Here is a 27,088-nt window from a genome sequence, read left to right as displayed (position 1 = left end):
AACAGAGATGAGGAGAAATTTCTTCAGCCAGAGGGTGGTGAATCTGTGGAATTCTTTGCCACAGAAGGCTGTGGAGGCCAATTTACCAAGTGTCTATAAGACAGAGATAGAACATAGAACATGGAACATTACAGCGCAGTACAGGCCCTTAGGCCCTCGACGTTGTGCCGACCTGTGAAACCACTCTAAAGCCCATCTACACTATTCCCTTATCGTCCATATGTCTATCCAATGACCATTTGAATGCCCTTAGTGTTGGCGAGTCCACTACTGTTGCAGGCAGGACATTCCATGCCCTTACTACTCTCCGAGTAAAGAACCTACCTCTGACATCGGTCTTATATCTATCTCCCCTCAATTTAAAGCTATGTCCCCTCGTGCTAGACATCGCCATCACTTGTGCTTCACTGTCCACCCTATCCAATCCTCTGATCATCTTGGATGCCTCAATTAAGTCACCTCTTAACCTTCTTCTCTCTAACGAAAACAGCCTCAAGTCCCTCAGCCTTTCCTCATAAGATCTTCCCTCCATACCAGGCAACATTCTGGTAAATCTCCCCTGCACCCTTTCCAATGCTTCCACATCCTTCCTATAATGCGGTGACCAGAATTGCATGCAATACTCCAAATGTGGCCGCACCAGAGTTTTGTACAGCTGCAACATGACCTCATGGCTCCGAAACTCAATCCCTCTATCAATAAAAGCTAACACACTGTACGCCTTCTTAACAACCCTCTCAACCTGGGTGGCAACTTTCAGGGATCTATGTACATGGACACCGAGATCTCTCTGCTCATCCACACTGCCAAGAATCTTACCATTAACCCAGTATTCTGTCTTCCTGTTATTCCTTCCAAAATGAATCACCTCACACTTTTCTACATTAAACTCCATTTGCCACCTCTCAGCCCAGCGCTGCAGCTTATCTATGTCCCTCTAAGTTGTAACATCCTTCCGCACTGTCCACAACTCCACCGACTTTAGTGTCATCTGCAAATTTACTCACCCATTCTTCTACGCCCTCCTCCGGGTCATTTATAAAAATGACAAACAGCAGTGGCCCCAAAACAGACCCTTGTGGTACACCACTAGTAACTGGACTCCAGTCTGAACACTTCCCATCAACCACCACCCTTTGTCTTCTTCCAGCTAGCCAATTTCTGATCCAAACTGCTAAATCACCCTGAATCCCATGCCTCCGTATTTTCTGCATTAGCCTAGCATGGGGAACCTTATCAAACGCTTTACTGAAATCCATATACACCACATCAACTGCTTTACCCTCATCCACCTGTTTGGTCACCTTCTCAAAGAACTCAATAAGGTTTGTGAGGCACAACCTACCGTTCACAAAACCCTGTTGACTATCTCTAATCAAATTATTCCTTTCCAGATGATTATACATCCTATCTCTTATAAACTTTTCCAAGATTTTGCCCACAACAGAAGTAAGGCTCACTGGTCTATAGTTACCGGGGTTGTCTCTACTCCCCTTCTTGAACAAGGGGACAACATTTGCTATCCTCCAGTCTTCTGGCACTATTCCTGTAGACAAAGATGACTTAAAGATTAAAACCAAAGGCTCAGCAATCTCCTCCCTAGCTTCCCAGAGAATCCTAGGATAAATCCCATCTGGCCCAGGGGACTTATCTATTTTCACACTTTCCAGAATTGCTAACACCTCCTCCTTATGAACCTCAAGCCCTTATAGTCTAGTAGCCTGAATCTCAGTATTCTCCTCGACAACATTGTCTTTTTCCTGTGTGAATACGGACGAAAAATATTCATTTAGCACCTCTCCTATCTCCTCGGACTCCACGCACAACTTCCCACTACTGTCCTTGACTGGCCCTAGTCTTACCCTAGTCATTCGTTTATTCCTGACATATCTATCAAAAGCTTTAGGGTTATCCTTGATCCTACCTGCCAAAGACTTCTCATGTCCCCTCCTGGCTCTTCTTAGCTCTCTCTTTAGGTCCTTCCCAGCTAACTTGTAACTCTCGAGCGCCCTAACTGAACCTTCACGTCTCATCTTTGCATAAGCCTCCTTCTTCCTCTTGACAAGTGTTTCGACTGCTTTTGTAAACCACGGTTCCCTTGCTCGACCACTTCCTCCCTGCCTGACAGGTACATACTTATCAAGGACACGCAGTAGCTGTTCCTTGAACAAGCTCCACATTTCCATTGTGCCCATCCCCTGCAGTTTTCCTCTCCATCCGATGCATCCTAAGTCTTGCCTCACCGCATCACAATTGCCTTTCCCCCAGATATAACTCTTGCCCTGCGGTATATACCTATCCCTTTCCATCGCTAAAGTAAACGGAACCAAATTGTGGTCACTATCACCAAAGTGCTCACCTACCTCCAAATCTAATATCTGGCCTGGTTCATTACCCAGTACCAAATCCAATATGGCCTCGCCTCTCGTTGGCCTACCTACATACTGTGTCAGGAAACCCTCCTGCACACATTGGACAAAAACGGACCAATCTAAAGAACTCGAACTATAGCGTTTCCAGTCAATATTTGGAAAGTTAAAGTCCCCCATAACAACTACCCTGTTGCTTTCGCTCCTATCCAGAATCATCTTTGCAATCCTTTCCTCTACATCTCTGGAACTTTTCGGACGCCTATAGAAAACCCCTAACAGGGTGACCTCTCCTTTCCTGTTTCTAATCTCAGCCCATACTACCTCAGTAGACGAGTCCTCATCAAATGTCCTTTCTGCCACCGTAATACTGTCCTTGACTATCAAATCCACCCCTTCCCCTCTTTTACCACCTTCCCTGAGCTTACTGAAATATCTAAACCCCAGCACCTGCAACAACCATTCCTGTCCCTGCTCTATCCATGTCTCCAAAATGGCCACAACATCGAAGTCCCAGGTACCAACCCATCCCGCAAGTTCACCCACCTTATTCCGGATGCTCCTGGCATTGAAGAAGACACACTTTAAACCACCTTCCTGCCTGCACACTCCTGCAACTTTGAAACCTTACTCATGACCTCACTACTCTCAACCTCCTGTATACTGGAGCTACAATTCAGGTTCCCAAGCCCCTGCTGAACTAGTTTAAACCCTCCCGAAGAGCATTAGCAAATTTCCCCCCCAGGATATTGGTACACCTCTGGTCCAGGTGTAGACAATCCCATTTGTAGAGGTCCCACCGACCCCAGAATGAGCCCCAATTATCCAGAAATCTGAAACCCTCCCTCCTGCACCATCCCTGCAGCCATGTGTTCAACTCCTCTCTCTCCCTATTCCTCATCTCGCTAGCACGTGGCACGGGTAACAACCCAGAGATAACTCTGTTTGTCCTACATCTAAGTTTCCACCCTAGCTCCCTGAATTCCTGCCTTACATCCCTATCCCTTTTCCTACCTATGTCTTTGGTACCTATGTGGACCACGACTTGGGGCTGCTCCCCCTCCCCCTTAAGGATGCCGAAAACACGATCCGAGACATCACACACCCTGGCACCTGGGAAGCAACACAGCAACCGCGAGTCTCTCTCGTTCCCACAGAATTTCCTATCTATCCCCCTAACTATGGAGTCTCCAATGACTAATGCTCTACTCCTTCCCCCCTTCCCTTCTGAGCAACAGGGACAGACTCTGTGCCAGAGACCTGTACCCCATGGCTTACTCCTGGTAAGTCAAGATAGATAGGTTCTTGATTAATAAGGGGATCAGGGGTTATGGGGAGAAGGCAGGAGAATGGGGATGAGAAAATATCAGCCATGATTGAATGGCGGAGCAGACTCGATGGGCCGAGTGGCCTAATTCTGCTCCTATGTCTTATGGAAGGACTGTACTGTAGTAGATAATAGTAGTGAAAGGCATGTTGTATCCCTCTGGACACGACATTGATGGGAGGCATTGGACCATTTATATAGCAAAAACCATTTAAGCATATTATGCATTCATCCAAGAATTTTTTTCGTTGGTGCCTGGAAAGATTATTATACAGAGTTAGTCAGAGTAAGGATTCAACAGCAAGGAGATTGGAAGAAACCGTTGGCTTGTGCTGCAGACCTCGCAATCTTGTCAATATAATGGTAAAGGAACAGAACTCAGTATCACTGACAAATTCTTAAGAGTTGCTCTGGGTACAAGGGGAGGGAGGGGCAAGAGGTCAAAGTACCAATACCATTTTATGATGATAGGGCAGGTGGTAATTACCAGGCTGATCAAATCCCAAAGGGAAACTTGATCAAACTATTTGTATTTTATTACACAAAGGTACGTGTACTGAAGTCAGGAGTAAAAATTCCAGGACCACTTTAGAGATTTTTTGAATATTAAATTAAAACAAAAGAAAATGTAAACACACACAATTACATTTACACCGTCAATATTAGTCTTACAAACATTCCCCAAACTATTTACACTTAGTTTGACTCACAAATAAACATCCTTTTTCAGACAACAGTCTCTATACATGCTTAATCCATAAGAATTCCAATAATATTCCCGCAAGGCACCCACTGCTACTCTCGGGGAGGTATTTCACAGGGCTTTTCTTTCCCTCTCACTGGATAATGGAATCCAAGGCTTCTAACAAAACCTTGCTTTCTGGAACAAAAACACTTCTCAAACAGTCAGTTGAGCATTGACATTTAAAGTCCTCGTAATCTTTGCCTTGTGAATCAGGAACAATAAGGTGTCCGTCGTATTTGAAAATCACCCTATTGACATCGTTGAGAGAAGATGCTTACTTCGCAGGTCTGCCCCAACACAGCACACTCTTCAAGGTATCACATGGCCACTCCTTTGCACAATCTTTCCTTGCATATGTTTTTCCTCTTTTATCTTTAAACCCAATCTAACTAAATCAAACTTTCTTTGGAAGTTATATATCCGAGAATATAAAAATCTTACATGTTGCCTTTATGGTCACTACTTCTGGGGAAAATTGCTTTATTCATTTATGATCTTTGCAATTTGTAAACTTAATTTCTCTTTGAAATTCAACGGCTAAACAGCCAAATCTTCACTTATCCCTTAATGCAAATTTCTCTTCCTTGTTGTTAACTTGTATCCCATCATAACTTGGTACATGTCTGCCTTTACACCTCACCCTTTTGATGATTTTAGCCTTGCAATCGGTCTTCAGTTTAGTTAAATTACACATATACCCCAACCCCCTCAAGCCTGCATCACAGTATCCCACAACAATACTGGAAAGATGTATAGGACAGATTTCCTGACCACCCCGCCTCATGTTTTCCGATGCCGGAGGTGGCCCGCCAGTGGGATCTAGCCACCCCACTACTGTCAATGGGATTTCCCAGTAACAGAACCCCAATCACCAGGAAACCCATGTGCCAGTGTGGAACCGGAATTTCCCACTGCGTGAACAGCCATAATTCCCGCCCATAATTTCTTTACAATTGGAGAAAAGTGCACGGAACCACTAACTCACTTAAGAGGTGCCTTTGAGGGGGAATGATGATTTTGTTTGATGCATGCGCACTCTTCGTAGTCTAGTGTAGTTAACAGTCTATCCACAAGTAAGTGGATTCTGGTTTGCCAACAAATTAAGATGGCATTGCTGAAATTCTCTCCTGACCAGCCTTCTGGCTTCCACTTTCAGCCCATCCAAAACTGCTGCCCACATTCAATTCTGCACTAAGTTCTACTTACCCCTCGACCTGCACTGGCTCCTCATAGAGGGTGGGGGATATTGGAAACAAAGACCCCAATTTAACTTTCTCTATCTTAAGTTTAATATCTTTTTAGCCATACACGTCCCGCTCTCTGAGATCTTCTCCAGCCCTACAACTTCCTCACGAACATTCCCTTCATCCAACTCTGCCCCTTGTGTAACCCCTACTACTCCAGTCCATCACTGCCACAGGCCCATACTCTGGAATTCCCTGCCTACTGCTTCATCCCTTTCAGTCACTCTTAAAAATTCATATCTTTAACCAAGCTTTTGATCAGCCCCTCCTAATATCACCTTCTTTAGCTTGACACCCATGCTTTCCCTCATCCCTCTGTGAAGAACCTTGGGAAATTTCTCTACAGTAAAAGCACTATATGAAAGAAAATTGTTGTTGAGAAATCGAATCGTTAAATAATTTTGCAAGCTAATTATTTGGGTTGTCATAGTCCACGTATCATCTGTATGTTCTGGAGACTCCAGGAATAATTAGCCAGGAACCTGCAGGATTTTGGTCTTGTGGCCTTATTTGAGATTGCACAGTCTTAAAGGTTAGGGGAGTCCCAGATGCAGTAGATTCAATCACATTCGCCAAGCGACTTTTGTGATACCAAGATAGTACAGGACAAATCTTTGAGGTTTTGATCGAAGATGTAATTCTTTGAAGATTGAGGGTTGGAACTTCATGAATACAAGGGAGGGGGATCTGCCTGGGGCAGCCAGTGTTCAGCAACTATAGACCACTTGCAGGAAGGCAGGGTCCATGTTGGGACAAGTCAAAGAGGGCAGAGAAGTTTCAGGAGTCAAATGTTCATGCTTATCAATGGTTAAGGAGCTTACCTCTTTTTCATTAAAGTGGCAGCAGCCCCCATCACGGTCAGGGGAGAAGCCAGCACCAAGAACTTTGCCAGTCCAAGAGGTCATCACCCTCCTGGCATCTGAGCAGTGGGCAATCTTGTTTGGACTCCACCAGTGCACCAGGATGAGTCAGCAGGAAATGGATGCTGCACACATTTCCATTGGGTGAGGAGCAACCCTCTGCACAAAAATGGTAGAGAACCAGTCATCAGGAGGCCAGAGGAAAAGGACACGAGTTATGGAGGAGGAGAGTCTACCCTGAGCACAGGATCTAAGGAAGTGAAGAGGCTAGCTGGACATGACTGAGACTAATGTCAAAGGAGACTGTGATTCTCCGGGCAGATGGTCACAGGCATCTGTGCCTTCTTTGGTGTAGATCCCTGCAACATCTCACAGGCAGCTACACAATGTGCATAACACAGGTGGCAGATGCCCTTTTCACCAAGGTTGGACAATACATCAAATTTAGAACTGATGAGACAACAAAGGCTCAAAGGGCACTTGGTCCAGTCGCTGGTGCAGTTGGCTGATGGTCTTCAATACCCTCCTCTGAGGGTCTTGTTCATTCTTGTAGCTGTCTGTGCTCTCCATAACATAGCCCTTAAGAGAGGTTTGAATCTTGAGGAAAGTGAGGCTTGGAAGGAGATTTGAAAGAGAGGCATGAATAGGGCAGACAGTAATGCGCTGAAAAGAACAATGACCCTGCTGCATGACTAAGTCAGCTCCTCCTGCTCCCCTCAAGAAGAGGACTTCCCTCCTCTCCCTCACGTATGGGAGACCTACAATTCCTTGTGACATGTTGCTTCCCTGTGGTGTAGTGGCAGGCTTTGGCACAAACTCTCTCCCATCCCCATGGCTGCCGATAGGGGCTGGTTTAGCACAGTGGGCTAAACAGCTGGCTTTTAATGCAGAACAATGCCAGCAGCACGGGTTCAATTCTCATACCAGCCGCCCCGAACTGGCGCCGGAATGTGGCGACTAGGGGCTTTTCACAGTAACCTAATTGAAGCCTACGTGTGACAATAATATTATTATTAACCTGCGTCACAGGTCGATGGGCCTGACTCTATCACACACCCACCACCCCACATTAAAAGAAAAATTGGAGTAACTGCCTCCTTTAAAGCCAGGCAGGTCTGCCGAGTTGGGAAATTGCCTGACCCAAACTATCCACTTAGTAGCAGAAATTCCTCTCGGAGCTTGCCATAAACTCCATCCCTTCTGCCCTCGTTATCGGTATTAGGATTCAGGTTAAACACTTATCGCTACAGACTGATTGCTTTTCTCTTTTATCCAAAGAGACATTAAACAATGCTTCTCAAATAAAAATGTATTTCAATCAGGTTAGTACCCTCAAACTTCTGCAGAGATCTAGTTGAAAACTTTAACTGGGGCCCACAAATATAGAAAAGTTAACCCATACAATTTAGCTCCACCTATGAAATACAAGTTCCCTTTTGACTAATTTTATTGCCAGGTAATCCATTATGAGAATTCAATGGTTCAGTTGGGCAGCCTGGTAGCAATCTATCAGGAAGCGGTCCAACTCATTGTAGTTGTTTTTTTGCACAGGTAAATATAATGTTACAGGATAAAAACCAGACCATTCAGCCCATCAATTTACCAGGTGCTAGTTTGTGTTTAATAGGTTTCATTTCCCCACTCACAAATAGTTTTATAGTTAGCCTCTGTAATATGTTCTACAACAGTTCAAGATTTACCCAAATTAGAGTGGGCTATACAGGCAAGGAATGGCCTACGTTCAAGACCTGGTACAAGAAAAGTTGACAGATCTTTCGCGAGTAGCAGTAGGGATACTCCAATTAGTCCTGATTAACCCTCAGTGTCCCAGATTTATTTGATCATGTCTCACAGGGTGGAGCCCCTACTGGATGGCTCAGAGAACTGCAGTTTCTTTCAGAATAACTAAATTTTGTAGTATCCTTACTACTGTCCTTCAGATAGTCTTCCGACCAAATTACAATGTGAATGGGAGCAGAGGGACAGCAAACAAAATCAAAAGCCCGTTTTTGGACAGTCCTTCCATAAAACAAATGTGGGCTGCGGTTTCTTTTCTAACTGTATCACCTGGTAAGTTCTCAAATGGTCCGAAACCAGTTTCCTGACAGCTTCTGCACTGCCCTTGGCTCTATATGGGCACATTGTAATTACATCAGTCGGCACCATAAAGATTGATAATGATGATGCAAAACAATGGGATAAATTAATGAAGGTTCCAATATCTGATCCACCTCAAGTACAATCCAAATTCAATCTCTCAGATTATAGCTACAGTAACAAAGGGGAGATATTAGGAAATTGCATCCAGAAGTGGAAGCGAAGATGTAGTAGGCAATTTAGGGGTTAAACAGACCGAGGGAAAAACTGCTAGCACAGAGTCAGAGAGATACGCCCACGCCTGGCCAGAGTTACATTGTCCCATTCAGATTTAAAGTCGTTAGTGGGAATACACAGGGTGGCCCTGTTCAGCCAGGGTGATTCACCCATGATCCATTGTCCTTCAGGACACTCTTGTTTGACCAGTCGTTATCTTATTGCAGTCTTTTGTCCATAAATGAAAGATTAGTTGCATATCAGTAGCATGGCGCTGTTCTTTTATATAAACTAGAGTGGGAAATCAAACAGCCAAGATAACGATAATGGGTTCAAATCTGGACACCCCAGGAGAGAACCTTTGTTTGAGGGGCTGGCGGAGATCAGAGAGCGAGACAAAGAATCCTGTTTGAACAGGTGAGAAGAAGAATTTGAAAAGCTACCAAAATAGGTCATGAAAAGCTGTCCCAGAGGCAGGCTTTCGAAAAGGGTTCTGAAGGAACTTCACTAACAGCAGAAAAACTGCTTTTTAAATGCATCTAGCACCTTTGCCTGTCTGTGTAATTGGAATGAGAGTTGCATGTTCATTTGAAGCGCTGTTTAATGGGGACTCATGTGTTAGCGATCAGACCTACATGGGCGGCAAGTTAGCACAGTGGTTAGCACTGCTGCCTCTCAGCGCCAGAGACCCGGGTTTGATTCCGACCTCGGGTGACTGTTTGGAGTTTGTACATTCTTCCCGTACCTGTGTGGGTTTCCTCCAGGTGATCCGGTTTTCTCCCACAGTAGAGGGATGTCCACGTTAGGTGGATTGGCTATGCTAAATTGCCCATAAGTGGGATTACTGGAATAGGATGGGGAATTGGGCCTAGTAAGGTGCTCTTTCAGAGGGTCGGTGCAGACTCGATGGGTTGAATGGCCTCCTTCTGCATTGTAGATTCTATGAGATCGGTTATTGTTAAGATCGAAGTATAAAAGTTTAAAGATTGTATTTCTTTTGTTTAATAAAGTTTGTTTATAAAATAACCAAGCCCGATTTCTTATGTTATCACTCCTGGAATGACAGGGTGGAGATGTGGGCTTAAGTAGGGAGCTCTTCCCAAGGGCTGGTGCAGACTCGATGGGCTGAATGGCCTCCTTCTGCAGTGTAAATTCTATGAATCGATCTTTCCGCACTGCCTTAAACATAAAAACATTATGGTTCTGGTCCAGTATCTTAGCTACTGTTTAGAGCTGACCAGACACCCGTAACACTACAGAGCACCAAAATTCCATAAATGGCACACGAAAACTGAAATAGTATAAATATGCTTCCAAATCATAAATGCATATTCAGTTAACCGGTATTCTCCATTTATGTAAAATGAATGACTCAGGAGGTTGCCCACCTCCAAGCAGGTTATTGGACAGCAAACATTGTCCAACCAACCTCATGTGTCCCAGAGAAGAATGAGTTAGATAAACAGCAAAGGGAGCCACATTCATGTTCTCAGGAGAATGTTCTTAAAACAAAAGCATAAACACAATAAACTTGCCCAATACCAAAAATACAACGTTGTGCCATTTATGCCTGTGATGTAGAGATTGTTAATCTAGTCCCTACAAATATAAAGCTTGATAGCAGTTCTCTCACAGAACATTCATCACATTGCTATATGCTTACACACATATAAATATGTGAATATAGGACACACAGCAATTGCTACTACAGCTATAATTCACTCATTTATTACAGAAATTGCTCCTTTCTATTGCTCTGTGGCAATTAAAGTGAAGTAAAATATTTCATTTTTCCAAGCTCCTCTTCAACACCCCAGCTGCAATGCAGAGCAAAAGCACTACTCAGTCATCACCATTTTTTATGAAAGATTAAGCATGAAGCAAAATCTCCCTGGGGAATGGCAGAGACGGCAGGGTGGTATTGTGGGGGATGGGGGGGGGGGGGGGGGCAGGTAATTTCAGCATTCAATCACACCATAACATTGGGGTTTCTACTTCAAATCTACAAAGGTCCAAAGAACTGATCTAACGATCTCAGCCCTCCCTTTTCTGTTTAAAGGCCGTTGGCAGTCCTGGGCCAGGGCAGATCAGGTCGCACCATCTAGCTGTTACAAATGCAAAGGTAAGGGCGGCATGTGGCGCAGTGGTTAGCACTGGGACTGCGGCGCTGAGGACCCGGGTTCGAATCCCGGCCCTGGGTCACTGTCCGTGTGGAGTTTGCACATTATCCCCATGTCATTCCAGAACAAACTCCAGTTGCCTTTTACTGGTAAGGGACAACAAACTTCCAGTGTGCTCGTAAATCTAAACCGTATCCGGAATCAGTCGCAATATGCGTTGCCCTCCCTCACCTCTGAAAGAAAAATCAAATTTGAATAATTTCCCTCACAACAAATTCAGGAGAGTGATTATTTATCAGCATTAACAACATTTATTTCTGGCCTAGCCCAGAGGATGCAAAATGAACTGCATTGGTAAGGGTTAGGAAAGCTGCATTACTGAATTGCCCATCACTACTACCAGGAAGAGAATGGAGAACAATGAATAAGAGTTCATGAGAATTTCGAAAATACACTGGTCGACCTCCTGTGGTTGACATGCTGAGTAAAACCCCAAGTGTAGAATTCAGGTGGAACAAGGTTAGAGGGTAAGGGATAATTGGAAGAAGCACACATGTGAAATGTCTCCATTTTATTCATATATCCTGTCTGTATTTGTATATAATACTTCAATTTGGCCTTTTACACATGCAGTTAAATAGCAAACACATTTCGGAAGCAAAATTATTTGGAACATAGCAATTTCTTAGCAGTTCAGGCCAGGATCTGGGAAACTCAAAAGTGAAGCACTAAAGTACAGACAGGTATAAAGTGTCAAATCCACATAGACAACTTCCAATATAAAGGTGAGCACAGGAATTTATGGTGCTGGTTTAGCACAGTGGGCTAAATAGCTGACTTTAATGAGAACAAGGCCAGCAGCGCGGGTTCAATTCCCGTATCGGCCTCCCCGAACAGGCGCCGGAATGTGGCGACTAGGGGGTTTTCACAGTAACTTCATTGAAGCCTACTTGTGAAAAATGGGTGCAATCGCCATCCTCTGTGCAGTAACATTCTGTGATTTACTTTTCTACTTTCTCCTCCCACTTCCCGTTTCTTGTTCCTCCCCTTGTAATAAACCAGTTAACTTATAAGAAACTACAATTTGTTACAACTATAAACAACTATTTACAGAGTGCTTTAAAATGCTCTTTCTATTATCAGCTCTAGAGTCCAACTGCTTGGACAAGTCCCAACGCATCCCAGTGATTTCCCAACTGCGTCCCTGATTAGATTAGCAGATCACAAGACTCCTCCCTCAGAGGAAGGTCCCTTAAAGGGACTATCTACTATATCCCTCTTAAAAGATATTAGCTCATACCCGAGAACCATTCCACAGATGCTGCTCATCCGCCAATGCCTTGTACACACGCAAGATTATACAGCAAATGAAGAAGGCACCCAAAAGAGTTCATACCTCCGCCATGCTGTATTTTTACAATTACAAGTCCCTTCAGGCCAATCCACATCCAACAATGTACTCCAAAAGCTCTGCTCACACTTTGACAGCTATGCCAAATTCCACCATAGCAGCTGAGGCAATCCATGACATTTTAAAAGATTCAATCAACAGCATTCTTAAAAAGTCAGTGGACCCCCATCTCCCAATATTAATGGATCCTATAAATATATTCCAGGATCCGGATATGCATCTTCGCCAGATACTTAACAGTTCTTCTTTGGGACATACCCTAATTCATGAGGTGAACTTGCCTACCAAGTTTAGTTGAAACCCAACCATTAGATTTGTAGATATATCGTTTGAAGACAAACAGATTATCAAATGGATACAAAAATATTACTTCGACCCACCTTCAGTGACAGAAATAATCAGTATTAACCGGTTATTTTGATACCACGGGCATCACAGCTGAGCCCAGGCTTGACCTCACCCAAGGTAACCTACGTATTAGTGGCGGTCACCAAAAAGCCAGAAATAGCTTTTATTCCATTGGCTCTAACTTTGCTTTGGTTATGTGGCACATTTGTTTGGACGTTCACACAAACCACACCAATTGTATTACCCTCATCAACCTTACCTCGTCAGAAAGATTAGACATGAATTGCCTTTATTGGCCAACAAACTTAATTTTGTCCAGGATTATTATTTCTAAAAGCTTTCCCATCATCAACATTCAATTGAATGGCCTGGAGTTTGCTGGGTTTATACTGTCACATTTTTATGAAAACAAAGGTGTGACATTTGCAATTCTCCAGCAGCAACCTGTATCTGAGGATTAGAAAATTAGAACCAGTGCTTCCATAAATTCCATCCTTGCTTCCTTCAGTTTCCTCAGTTATATCCGTTCCAGTCCTGGTGATTTCTCAATTTAGGTACAGCTAGCTAATCTAACACTTTATCCAATGTTGACCACAAACACCTCCCTTTTCACCATGAATTTGGCAGCATCTTCTTCCTTGATAAAGGAATATCCTTGACAAATCATTCATTTAGAACCTCGGGCATGCCCGCTGCGTCCATACACATGTGCACTTTTTAAATCCCTGGAAGGCCCCACTCTTCTTTCGACCACTCATTGAATTCTGCACTGAATTCACAGTGCAGGAGAAGGCTACCCAGCCCATCAAGCCTGCACTGGTCCCTGGAAAGAGCACCCCACCCAAGCCCACGCCTCCGCCCTCTCCCAGTAATCCCACCTAACCTTTTTGGACACCAAGGGTAATTTAGCATGGCCAATCCACCCAACCTGCACATCTTTGGACTGTGGGAGGAAACCAGAGCATCCGGAGGAAACCCATGCAGACACAGGGAGAACTCCGCACAGCGACCCAAGCTGGGAATCAAACCTGGGACCCTGGGGCTGTGAAGCAACAGTGCTACCCACTTGCTACCATACTGGATATACATAGATATGAGCAGTGGTCAAATACCTCCAGCTCCCAAAATTCAGATATTAGCTTGGGCAGCCCAGACCAAATGAAACTGACCTAGTCCCAAGACCCCTGCAAACCCAGGGCTAAGAATGGAAGTCTTATATATGGAAATATTTATACCGTGGGGTGAGAGAATGAAAGATGAGTCATTGACACAGAAACCAAGGGAACAGAGTGCTAATAGCCACAGAAACCAAGGGGAAAGAGTGCTAATGGCAGTCCCCAGGGAGAACAAAAGGTGTGAAAGGCCAAACAGCAGAGAAACTAACATCAGAGGGTAAACTGTGACAGATGTGGATGTGGGGGGAGGGGAAGGGGAAGCAAAGGCGAGAATAGGTAAGGAAAGGGTGGGATTAGATAGGATATAAAGTAAGACAGGAAAGAAAGAAATGGTAAAAGACAGTTAAAATGAAATGGGATGAAAACAAAGGGGTTGAGGTGGGGTAGAGCTAATCATCTAAAGTTGTTGAATTTGATGTTGAGACCGGAAGGCTGTAGTGTGCCTAACCGGAAGATGAGATGTTATTCCTCCAGTTTGCATTCACTGGAGCATTGCAGCAGGCCAAGGGTGGATATGTGGGCATGGAAGCAGTGTCTTGTGTTAAAATGGCAAGCAACGGGAAGGTCAGGGTCCTGAATGCACACAGACCGAAGGTGCTTAGCAAAGCGATCATCCAGTCTGTGTTTGGTCTCTCCGATATAGGGGAGACCACATTGGGAGCAACAAATACAATAGACCAAATTGACAGAGGTGCAAGTGAAATGCTACTTAACCTGGAATGAGTGTTTTGGGCCTGGGATGCTAAGCATGGAAGAGGCCATTCTTACCCTGATGGAGTTTATCTTGATAGAACTCCAAAAGCATAGCATAAGGAGGTAATGAAGTAGGACCCAATGTCAGCAATGAAGACGGCAATTAAAACCACGCTGGCCCTCATTGGTGGAGCAATGGGCAGGGTGGAGCGACAGCTGGAGGCCCAAAGAGCAACAATTCGGAAGGTGGTCACCGGGCAAGACAAACAAATCGCCTCATGTGAGGCCGAAATAACAAGGTTGGTTGCAACTCAAAACACACTGGAAGGCCCAGGACCAAGAGAACAGATCTAGCGCCAAAACCTCTGGATCGTCAGGCTACAAGAGGGCACAGAAAATAGGAGCACAACCGAGTTCATGTCAAAGATGCTTTTGAAACTGGTCAGGGAGGAGGGCTTCACCAAACTCCCAGAGGTAGACCGGGCACACAGGTCGCTCCGCCAAAAGCCGAGTCCGGGTAAACCACCGCAGACAATCATCATAAGACTGCACAAACATCAAGACAAAGAATGAATCCTGAGTTGGGCGAGAAACACGCGGGGCCACAGCAATACGCTGTGGCTACAGATCTTTATTGCTGGACAATCCAAGAAAAAAATAAGTTTGAGAACAACACCAGGAATTCTTCATTGCATTTACTTCACTGACCAAAGCATTTGAATCAGTAAAAGCAATACCAATAAAACTCAGCATTCCATTCACTTCCATGCCTCACAGCCTGGAATCCTTACTTCCTTCAGCGTCTCATTAGTTCTATCAACTCTTCTGCCAAGCTGAATGGCCACATTAGACTAGCTTCTCCATGAGAGTCAGATTATGGCCTTCTCTCAGTGTATTAACAAAAGCACTTTATGGTTAATCCAATACCTTCAAATGAAATGATACTTCCAGTACCTGGTAATACTCTGCAGACTTGAGGAGGAATCAATCGTTTTGGACCACCTTCTCCAATTCCAAGCAGCTTCTGCAGACATAGTTCCATGGTAAATACTATGTTCACTTACATGACAAATTATGGTGTTGAAAGCAAATCAAAATCCCTGGAAAGAGGCCTTGGTCATTTGTTATGAGAGAAGAAATGGCAAGAATTATGAACTCATTGGTATCCAGGTATGGAGATTTGACAAAGATGTGTGTGGAAAGGTGTTCTTCTGGCACAACTTCTCCAGCAGCCATGGGGTGTGGAGTTATTTATAAGGCGTGGAAGTTGCAAACACACGTACGTATAAATTAGGAGCAGGAATAGGCCATTCAAACCCTCAGGTCTACTCTGCCATTCAATAGAATCATAGAATTTACAGTGCAGGAGGCCAATCGGCCCATCGAGTCTGCACCGGCCCTTAGAAAAAGCACCCAACCCAAGCCCACACCTCCACCCTATCCCCATAACTCAGTAATCCCACCCAACCTTTTTTGGACACCAAGAACGATTTAGGATGGCCAATCCACCTAACCTGCACATCTTTGGATTGTGGGAGGAAACCGGAGCACCCAGAGGAAACCCACGCAGACACGGGGAGAGCATGCAGACTCTGCACAGACAGTGACCCAAGCCGGGAATCGATCCAGGGACCCTTGAGCTGTGAAGCAACTGTGCTAACCACTATGCTACCATGCTGCCCCACTATGCTACTGTGCTGCCCCCAGATCATGTCAGATCTGATTTAAACCTCAACTCCACATTCCATTTTATACCCAATAACCTTTCATCCCTGTGCTTATCCAGAATCTATCTACTTCAGCCTTATTCAAAGACTTCCACTGCCTTTTGGAGAAAGGGAATTCCAAAGATTCACAAGCTTCTGATAGAAAAAAAATGTCTCCTCATCTCGGTCTTAAATGGGCATCCCTTATTTTTAAACAGTGACCCCTAGTTCTAGCAGTTCCTACAAGAGGAAACACCCTGTCAAGACCCCTCTGGATCTTATATATTTCAATCAGGTTGTCTCTTACTTGCCTAAACTCGAACAGATACAAGCCTAGCCTGCCCCACGTATCCTCATTAGTCAATCTTGGTATTAGTCTTAGCTGCTTCCAACACATCTGTATCCTTCCTTAACGGAGGAGACCATTGCTGTGCACAGGATTCTAGATGCAGTTTCATTAATGCTTTTTATAACTTAGCACAACCTCTCCACATGGTTGGTTGGTTGTGAACTCAGGTCTTGAAGACAACCAACTATAGCAAAATGTACAATTGTCACATTTTCAAGTTCCATATTTTACACCAACTCCACACCACATGACTGCTGGAGAAACTGTATGAGAAGAACAACTTTCTACACATACCTTTGTCATATCTTTAACTTGGATAATACTCCAGAAGATCACAAGGACCACAATTAATTTATCATCTTTGACAACCAAGCCCATTATTTGGAAGACTTGCCAACTGGAATAGAAGATACACAAGTGGAAATTAGCGGTATTCCATGAAGGATAGGCATGTCTCTCAATTAGAGAGAGATAATTGCTTACATAGCTTGAGGGGCACCACTCCATCGGGCGGGGGCCACGATAAGGAGACAGGCCTTCATGAACAACCACAGCCAGTACAGAAATTGAACCCGTTCTGTTGATAACTACAACAAGCAGGCCAGCATAAAACTCCTTGCTACCTACATGAGGATACAGGAGTCTCCCACCATAGCAAAGTACAATCACTTCCGACTATGTAACATGTGGCTGAAATATGGGGCTGAATTCTCCGCCGTCGGGATTCTCCATTTCGCCGGCAGCATGGGGCTGCCCTACAATGGGAAACCCCATTAACCAGCCAGCGAAATGGAGAATCCCGACAGCGTGCCGCGTGGAGAAACCCGCCCAAAGTCAAGTGCAACTGTAAAAAAATCATGTTCAATCACTGTCTGCAACTGGGGACATACCAACAAGTGTACAACCCATTCCTAGAAACGCATTCAACAAAAAGTGTACTGCCATCCACTGATTGGCCACGAAAGGCAGAAATCCCAACTGACAAGATCTCCAGTACACACGGCCTCTACCCCTATTTTGTAGCTCAACTTACATTTGGAATCCAAAGCCAAGCAAGCTGTCTTAGCCATAGACTTGCATTGCTACCACTACAAACTCAAGAAGATAGCCTGAGCATATCAGTGCAATTCCTCTCATAAGTAGCATGCAATCAAAGTTTACAACGTCTTCATAAAATATAGAGCTAAATTTACTTAACTTACAATTGCTACATAAAACATGTGGAAAGTATTTTATGCTTCCAATAAAACATGAGAAAAATATAATGAGATGGGATGTTGCGAAAACTCCAGAACATTATCACTGGCAGTTGCTTGCATTACAAATTAATATTGCGACTCCAGATTGCTCAAACAATACACAAAGGATAATTAATCTCTCATTTATAAATAGGCAGTTGTTTAGTTGTTATATATAAAACATTAATCACTGCGAAAAAAAAACAGCCGAGTTTCTCACATGTTAAGAATTGGGGAAAATTACGATTAAAAATGAAATTGGGATAAGACAGGGTGCCGTCCGAAGAGATATTGAGATGTGAATTAGCATAGCAGTGAGAAAAGCAAGTGTATACCTAGTTGACCTGTGGAAGAGAAATTAATGTAAGGATTAGTTGTCCACTTAGAGCATACATTAATTTCTGAACAAAATAAAAAAGGTCAGGTAATGGAAAAACATACTATTTAATATTTTGTTCACGGCCTTATTATGATAACATATTATCCTCCCGAAAGATGACAAATGCGTACGAGAATTGTTTTTAAACCAAGGGCAAAACATTCATATTTCCTCTTGCATATGTTCCCAAGGTTTTATTTCTTCAGAGTTGTTTATTTCACACTATAAATATCATGGTTTCCAACTGTATAATTCAGAGTACTGTGGAATGGCTATTTAGCCAGACTACAGCCCTCTCCGCAAATATTTGTGTCAAATAAATTTCCTGAATCGAAGCTCGAAGAATTTGTCCTTATTATAATTTCCACAACATGACCAGAGGAAAACAATGGGGTTATAGAAAAGGTAACTTCAAAGTGGAGAGATTGACACGTGTATTCAAAAAGCTACCTCACAGAGTGGATAACATTAAAGGGAAAATAGTATGTCCATAGCACAACGACTAAGGAAAAAGGGGGGCAGGGACAAACACAGACATCGACTATCAGCTAAACCCAGCCGCATAAACCGCCTCCCGAAAACAAGTTATTGCTAAACAGGCGGCCGGTTAAAATCAAAACCCGAACCAAACAGATTTTGCCTTTGCTGAAACTAAAAATGCTTTCCCCCAAAGGTGGCCACATAACCTATGTATGATAATTATTTGCTGGATTTCGATGCTGTTTGGGAACAAAGGGGCACCTCAGAGTTCAGGAAACTTAGGCAGTTGGAACCAAGGAGTAATTTCCTGTAGTACTGTGTGTATATAGCCATCTGTGTACTTGCATGCTGTAGTGTATTATAATCCTTCTTACAGTGTGTTCTTCAAATTAATAAATATTCTTTATTAATTGTTCACACAACAACTGGACTATTCCTCCCTGGTTCACATATCTTTTCTCACAGTATATCAGGTTGAAAATATACACCACTATGAACTGGTGTTTCAAATTACCTTCCTTGGTTTTGGAATACTCTTGCATTTAACATCAAAGTTCTTAACACATGTCACAAGCAAGACAAGTGGTCTCTCTTCCATGCCAAACGATGATTTGTGACTATTGGGCTAGATGTCCATCCAGGAGACCAACGCTGACTGATTGAGCCAAGTAACACATTTCCCTGTTTTTTACCTCGGTGTACTTTTATATACAATACCATGAATGAAACATGGGGAGACTAACGGCGATGTCTTTGGCAAGATTAAAGTTGCTTAAAACAGCATGCTATGGATAAGACTAAATAGAGGGCACAATTTAACAGGAAAAAAACAGTCCCGTTGTGGGTACGTTTAGTGGGGGTTTTCCTGGCGCTTGCAGTGCTGAGAATAATCCCGCTATTAAACGGGACACTCGGGCCTTGGCAAGGAAGGTCTTGCTGAGGCCGCACTTGCCTCCAGTGGCTGGATTCTCCGTCCCGCCGTGCCAGATTTCTGGTTCAGCACGCCGGCAGGATGCTCCATTTCGCCAGCTGGTCAATGGGGTTTCCCATTGTGGGGCAGCCCCACGCGGTTGGGAAACCCCCAGGCTGCCAGCAAAACGAAGAAACCCGACGGCAGAGAATCCAGCCGCAGATCTTGCAATCTCCCAATGTGGCCCCGGCACCCACCCAATGCCCCAGCTTACAGATTAGGGGCTCCTAAAGCACCCCCCCCCCCCCACCCCACACACACACTCCATTGATTTCCGGGTGCTCTGGTTTCCTCCCACAAGTCCCGAAAGACATGCTGAATTCTCCCTCTGCGTACCCGAACAGGCACCAGAATGTGGCGACTAGGGGATTTTCACAGCAACTTCATTGCAGTGTTAATGTAAGCCCACTTGTGACACTAAAGATTATTATTTCTGCCACCTAATTTTTTTCCGACCGGCTTGACTGAAGTGATACACATGTAAAGAAAGGGCAAGTGATGTGAGGTGCTCATTGCACACAACATTGGCTGTGAGAGCCGTGTGCTCCCTCTACGTCCAAATTGCAAATATTTATTTTGTTATTACTGTTTGAAGTTGATGATAGTTCTATTCATATATAAAATGGTTAAGTATTTGTAACTCATTTTGGAATATCCAGCATCTATTACATGCATTTCTTATTAATAGGGTCATGGTTAGTGAATGAGCCCGATTTCAATCTTGTGGCCGACTGAGATCAAGAAGGCCATTCATGCAGCCCCCCCCCCCCCACTCACTAGCCTAGGTTGCCCATTATTGGCCTTCTTGGAGGAGTCAATGCTTCCCTCTGGGCATTCCTAGATTGGCCCATCGGGTAATCCGTCTTTTGGAAACAGCATACCCATCTAACCTATCCATTCTTCCTGCCCATATTTCTCCCCAATTATTCCACTGAGGGTTAATTCTGTAAACCTTCTTCCTGTTCCACATACCCCTCCCACTGCTCAAACCATGGGCAAAACCTTGAGGCCGGCCTCGCCGCCGATCCCATCCCACGACAAATTATACGGGGCAGGGGAAGGAAGCGAGCACGGAGGGAGGCTTTATTTCCCTTACTGAAGCCTCCCCACCTGAATACTTTCCATTACCTGCCACGCCCAAACCACTGTGGTGGCATTCATCCCCAAAACTCATTTTGGTCTGTCCTTCTACTCCTCTGGCACTTTCTCTCACCTTGTTACACCATTCTCGCCTCACATCTTCTACTCTATAATGCTCACTCAGGCACGGCCCAAGTGGGTCACGTTGGTAACTTCACTTCTTTTCTCCATTCTGTAGTGACCTCTCACCCTCAGTAATTTCAAACTCCATTTCAACTCTCTCTTCAGACTTCACTGCCTCCTGTCCGGTCTTAACCTCCCCATGCCATATTCACTGCCACCTCCTCAACCGTACCATCTCACAGCACGGTGGCACAATGGTTAGCACTGCTGCCTTGGGTGACTGTCTGTGTGGAGTTTGCACTTTCTCCCAGTGTCTGCGTGGGTTTCCTCCGGGTGCTCCGGTTTCCTCCCACGTTCCAAAGATGTGCAGGTGAGGTGGATTGGCCATGCAAAATTGCCCCTTAGTGTCCAAAAGGTTAGGTTGGGTTACTGGGATTATGAGGATAGGGTGGAGGCGCAGGCTTAGGTAGGGTGCTCTTTCCAAGGGCCTGTGCAGACTCGATGGGCCGAATGGCCTCATTCTGCACTGTAAAATCTATGATTATATCTTTCAATTCATATTGCCACAGTCAAAGACAAGGCCATTTCGGATGACTTCCTTGCATCTCTGACCACTCCAGGGTTCTTTACTCCACTACCAATAAAATCTGTGGAAACCCTTTCCCTCCCTGGTCCATCTACCCTCACCAATCGGTGTCATGGACATCTTCAGCACCAACGTCTATTCAGCTGTCTCCACCACATTTATTGCTTCTCCTTGCCAACAAAGTCAATCTTCCCCACCAAAGTTAACCCCCGATCTGGTCCTTAGTGCATATTTTTCTGCAACTTCCCACCTATCTCCGCCCCCCCACCCATGCCTTCACTGAGCTCTACTTGTCACCTTCAGCTTGCTCGACCATATCCTCACTAAACTACTGAACAGTTTTCCTTCCTACCCATATACTAGCTGATACTGCGGGACCCAGTTTAATAGTGCCCGATTTAATGTTGTTTTGCTTTAATGTTGGTCAATTAACGGGGCATTTATTCTCAGTTAGCATCATGAACTTGTTTTAAAGTTGCTTCCCACTGATCTAATGTCGAGTCACTTGACCCGATCGACACCATTTTGGAATAGCCCCTCCCGCTCTCTAAGCCACCCTCTTGCTCCTGACCCTCTGACTTGCGACCTCGCTGACTCACCCACTCACTGATCCTCCGACTCCCTAACTCGTCCACTCCTCGCTTCCCTGTCCTGAACCTGTGTTCCGTTCAAGGTCCAGATGTGTCAACACGCACCAGCTCGGGCTCAGAAAAAGAATTCAGCGAGTGGGAGCAGTTTTAAGAAAACACCGATTATAACAGCCCCACCTCGGTAATCCTGCACCATCAGGACCTGCACTTTCACAACCCTGGAGCTCCACATCAAATCTGAATCTGGATCAGCAAGAGGGTGCCTTAGGGACGGGTAGAGGCCACAAGTCGGAAGCAAGCGAGGGTGGGTTAGGGAGCGCGAGAAGACATGAACTGGGCAGCAGGCAGGGAGAAGGGACGCAGCAACCAAGGTGGTCAGGGAGCAGGATATGTGACGAGCAGAAGGATCAGGAAGCAGAATCGGCAATGAGCATGAGGTACTGTAGGTATTTTATAATGTTTACCTTGTTTTAAAAGTAGGGCGAATGAGGCTCCGGGAATTCTTCCACAGACCCCAAGAGGCCAACAGCGAACCCAAGCAGTCTATATGTACCAGAACAGCAGACCGAGAGATCTGCGGTGCGGCAACCGAAGAGGAAAGAGTCGAATTGGACCCCTCCGGAAGGCCACTGCCCTAGACTCGACATGTATGCTCAAGCCGTCAGGAGTCGCATCAATGCCAGATTCATCAGTCGCATTCACAAGATAGCCCCGAACGTCACCCAAGCACAACGCAATGCCATCCACGCTCTCAAGACCAACCGCAGCATCGTCATCAAACCAGCAGACAAAGGAGGGGCCACTGTTGTACTCAACAGAACGGACTACTGCAAAGAAGTATACCGACAACTGAACAACGAGCAACACTACAGACAGTTACCCGCAGATCCGACCAAGGAACACATACGCCAACTTAACAGACTGATCAAGACCTTGGATCCAGATCTTCAGAGCACCCTACGTGCTCTCATCCCACGTACTCCCCGCATTGGAGATCTCTACTGCCTACCGAAAATACACAAGGCCAACACACCAGGCCGTCCTATCGTTTCAAACCTCTCTGGCTACATCGAGGGCATCTTGAAACCCATTGTACAAGGTACGCCCAGCTTCTGTCGCGACACGACGGACTTCCTACAGAAACTCAGCACCCATGGACCAGTTGAACTAGGAACATTCCTCGTCACAAGGGACGTCTCTATGCCAGCATCCCCCATGACGGCGGCATTGCTGCAACAGCCTCAGTACTCAACACCGACAACTGCCAATCTCCAGACGCAATTCTGTAACTCATCCGCTTCATTCTGGATCACAACGTCTTCACCTTCGACAACAAGTTCTTCATCCAGACACACGGAACAGCCATGGGGACCAGATCCGCACCCCAATACGCCAACATCTTCATGCACAAGTTTGAACAGGACCTACTCACCGCAGAGGACCTTCAACCGACGTTATACACCAGATACAGCGATGACATTTTTTTCCTTTGGACCCACGGCGAAGGATCACTGAAACGACTACACAATGACATCAATAAGTTCCATCCAACCATCAGACTCACCATGGACTACTCTCCAAAATCAGTTGCATTCTTGGACACACTCGTCTCCATCAAGGACAGTCACCTCAGCACTTCGCTTTACCGCAAACCCATGGATAACCTCACGATGCTCCACTTCTCCAGCTTCCACCCTAAACACATTAAAGAAGCCATCCCCTATGGACAAGCTCTCCGTATACACAGGATCTGCTCAGACGAGGAGGAGCATAACAGACATCTACAGATGTTGAAAAATGCCCTCGTACGAACGGAATATGGCGCTCGACTCATCGATCGACAGTTCCAACGCGCCACAGCAAAAAAACGCACCGACCTCCTCAGAAGACAAACATGGGACACAACCAATAGAATACCCTTCGTCGTCCAGTACTTCCCTGGAGCGGAGAAACTACGACATCTTTCTTCGCAGCCTTCAACACGTCATTGATGAAGATGAACATCTTGCCAAGGTCATCCCCACACCCCCATTACTTGCCTTCAAACAACCGCGCAACCTCAAACAAACCACTGTTTGCAGCAAACTACCCAGTCTTCAGAATAGTGACCACGACACCACACAACCCTGCCATGGCAATCTCTGCAAGACGTGCCAGATCATCAACATGGGTACCACCATTACATGTGAGAACACCACCCACCAGGTACGCGGCACACACTCGTGCGGCTCAGCCAACGTTGTCTACCTGGGGGGAGGGGGGGGGAAAGAGGCCGGCCCGCCGATCGGTGGGCTCCGATCGCGGACCAGACCCCATCGGAGGCCACCCCGGTGAAGGAGCCCCCCTCCCCCCCCCCCCCCCCCCCCAGCGTTCCTGCAGAGTTCCCGCCAGCAGCGACCAGAGGTGGACGGCACCAGCGGGAACCTGTCGTATCGTAGCGGCCGCTCGGCCCATCTGGCCGGAGCATCGCCACTCGCCGGTTCTCCGAGCGGCCCGGTGCGAATCGTGCGCCGCTGGTTTCTGGGGGGTGGGAGAATCGCCTGCGGGGGTGGGGGCGGCGTGGCATGATTCACGCGGCGCCCCGGCGATTCTCCCCCCGCCACGCAGGGAGAGAATACTGCCCTCTGTTTTTCTCTCTAGGTTAACACTGCTCACTGCGCCAGGGACCCTGGTTCAATCCCAGCCTTGGGTGACTGTCTGTGTGGAGTTTGTATTTTCTCCCCGGGTCTGCGTGGGTTTCCTCCAGGTGCTTCTGTTTCCTACCATAGATGTGCAGCTTAAGTGGATTGGCCAGGCTAAATTGCCCCTTTGTGGGTCCAGGGATGTGCAGGTTAGGTGGAGTTATGCGGTTGCGGGGATAGGGTGGGTGAATGGGCCTAGGTCGGGAGCCCTTTCGGAAAGTCGGTGCAAACCCGATGGGCCGAATGGCCTCCTACTGCACTGCGGGAATTCTATCATGTCATTGGTTGATGAGAGTTGGAATATGGTTCCATGGGTTCAGGGAACCTTTGGTGCCTCACTCAAGTGGCGATTCTTCAGGTGTCAGCCGACACAGAATATCAGTGGGTCATTCAGCATCACAGGAAAAGTTTGCTCTGTGCTCAACCAGTGTCACTGCACTCTTCACTTTCCCACAGGTAGGTATGTCTGGATGGAACTCAAGACTGTGAACTCCAACTAATTCTCTTTTGCAAAAGGCACCAACACCAGTGTAACTACATGAAATGAAATCAGCTGAGAATCCTCCTGCTTTTTCCTGCTTGGTTTTTCATAGAAAGGCAGCAAATAGTTTCACAAGAAAGCAACCAAATAGTTGCATAGTCCCTGAATATTTGTTATTTTAAAAGCAAACCAGACAAAAAAATCTTAGCAGCAACATCAGTTAAATTGGAAAGGTTCTATCCTGAAGAGAAAACATTTTTCAAATTTATGGGAAAAGGTTTAGGAGTGGGACTAGCTTACTTGTTCATGCAGAATGCCAGAATAGATGCAATGGACCGAATGGCCTTTTTCTGTACTGTAACAATTCTATGATATCTATCTTTTTATTTCATTTCATTTTTTGAATATTAGGAGAATCCAAATCACTTTCATTTTTTTTTAAAAAGAGCTGCGACGTTTCCTTTCTGTATCATTTATATATTACTGGTAACATGGAAACTCTTCCAGAAAAAGAACAGGGAGGGGTCATGGCTGGCATCTTCAGGGAAAAAACAGAGTTTCAAAACATATTTGCTTTTGTTCATTTAAAATGCATTAAGAGAAATAATAATTCTTGTATAAGCAAATTGTATGGAAAATGTTTCGTTACAAATATCCTAGAACAAAGATTCTGATCCCAGTAAACGATCAAAACGGTGGACGCATCTATTCCCAAATGCAGATCTGGAGGCGTGTCAATGGGACCAGTAAAGGGTTAATCTTTCAACTTCCTTAATCAGTAACACTGAAAGTTGTCCTCATGGCCTATTTCCTCTCCTTATCCCCACTCCCACCCTCACATTTGTAAGTGAGGAAAAGGATTACTAAAAATCAGGAAAATAAACATTTCAGATGATATGCACACATGAGAAAATCAGACAGATAAACAAGCTTAATAATGATTTACTTCAAAAAAATAATGTTGGCACGTGTCAGAAAATGCAACAAAATGAAAGGTAATAGTTCCCTTTTTTTTTTAAAAGAAGCACTAACAGACCAAAATGTCTATGTAACAAAAGATCACATTAGACATTGCCTTTTAAGTCTAAAAGAAATGGGATTTATACACCGACAGAAATATTTGCCTTCCTTCTTCAGACTATGGTACTTTGTTCTCGACATTCCGGAGGTCTGGAAATAATTAGTGAAGTGTCTGGAGAGTTGGACTTACCCCTTGCCCAGGTTCTGGAGGCTCCGTTTTGATTCTTATAGCTGGCATTCCTTCAAGCATTAGCATACTGCTGTACTCCACATCCCCAGTGCCTACAGAGCTCTGCAGAGAGGGAGAGGGTGGGGGAGGGGTGGGAAGAAAAACAAGCTATCAGAACATTTTATTTCCTGAACTCAACCACAAACAGCTTCTTCTACCCAGACAGAAGACAAAGCGAGTAAATTAAAAGGATTTAAAAAGAGTACCTTCTCCTGCTAAGAACATAGCACACAGACTGACTGCCCATTTTGATTTTTATTTAAAGCAGCTTCCAATCTCAAGGTGTCGGCTGCTGGAGGTTTGCTGGCTCCACCCTCTTCTAGGGTGGAGTGCAGGCTGCTAATTTACTACTCCAGGGCAGAAGAGGTCCAGCTGTTACACAGATTGCTGGGAAGAGCTGCCTCCCTGCCCTGTGCATACAGAACACTGGTGCTCCAACAGAGCAGAAATAAAGAGAGGCCTCATTCCCTCAAGCAATGTTATTCACAGACAATGAGGAATGAATAGATGGCATGACCCCACCCCCACCACCACCACACCCCCGCCCCACCTCACTACCCCATCACACCCC

The 27,088-nt window shown here is 45.2% G+C and overlaps 1 protein-coding gene across 11 annotated transcripts in view; it reads right to left on the bottom strand.

The window, feature by feature from the left end:
• Nucleotides 1-27,088, bottom strand: part of LOC140421035 (Krueppel-like factor 12) — a 236,070-nt gene that overhangs the window by 111,551 nt on the left and 97,431 nt on the right. For 8 of the 11 annotated variants that reach the window (XM_072505336.1, XM_072505332.1, XM_072505330.1 and 5 more), the window contains one exon: nucleotides 26,479-26,580. In XM_072505336.1, coding sequence (XP_072361437.1) covers nucleotides 26,479-26,544 — 66 coding nt within the window. In that variant the 5' untranslated portion in view covers nucleotides 26,545-26,580. Of the gene's footprint in view, nucleotides 1-16,954; nucleotides 17,053-26,478; nucleotides 26,581-26,723; nucleotides 26,903-27,088 lie in introns of those variants that run through there. The other 3 variants (XM_072505337.1, XM_072505341.1, XM_072505340.1) reach the window with 3 other exon arrangements.

The sequence above is a fragment of the Scyliorhinus torazame genome, chromosome 5 (assembly GCF_047496885.1).
Source record: "Scyliorhinus torazame isolate Kashiwa2021f chromosome 5, sScyTor2.1, whole genome shotgun sequence".
NCBI classification, from domain to species: Eukaryota; Metazoa; Chordata; class Chondrichthyes; order Carcharhiniformes; family Scyliorhinidae; genus Scyliorhinus; species Scyliorhinus torazame.
The sequence above is the reverse complement of the archived record's forward strand: the minus strand, read 5'-3'. Positions and strand labels throughout refer to the sequence as shown.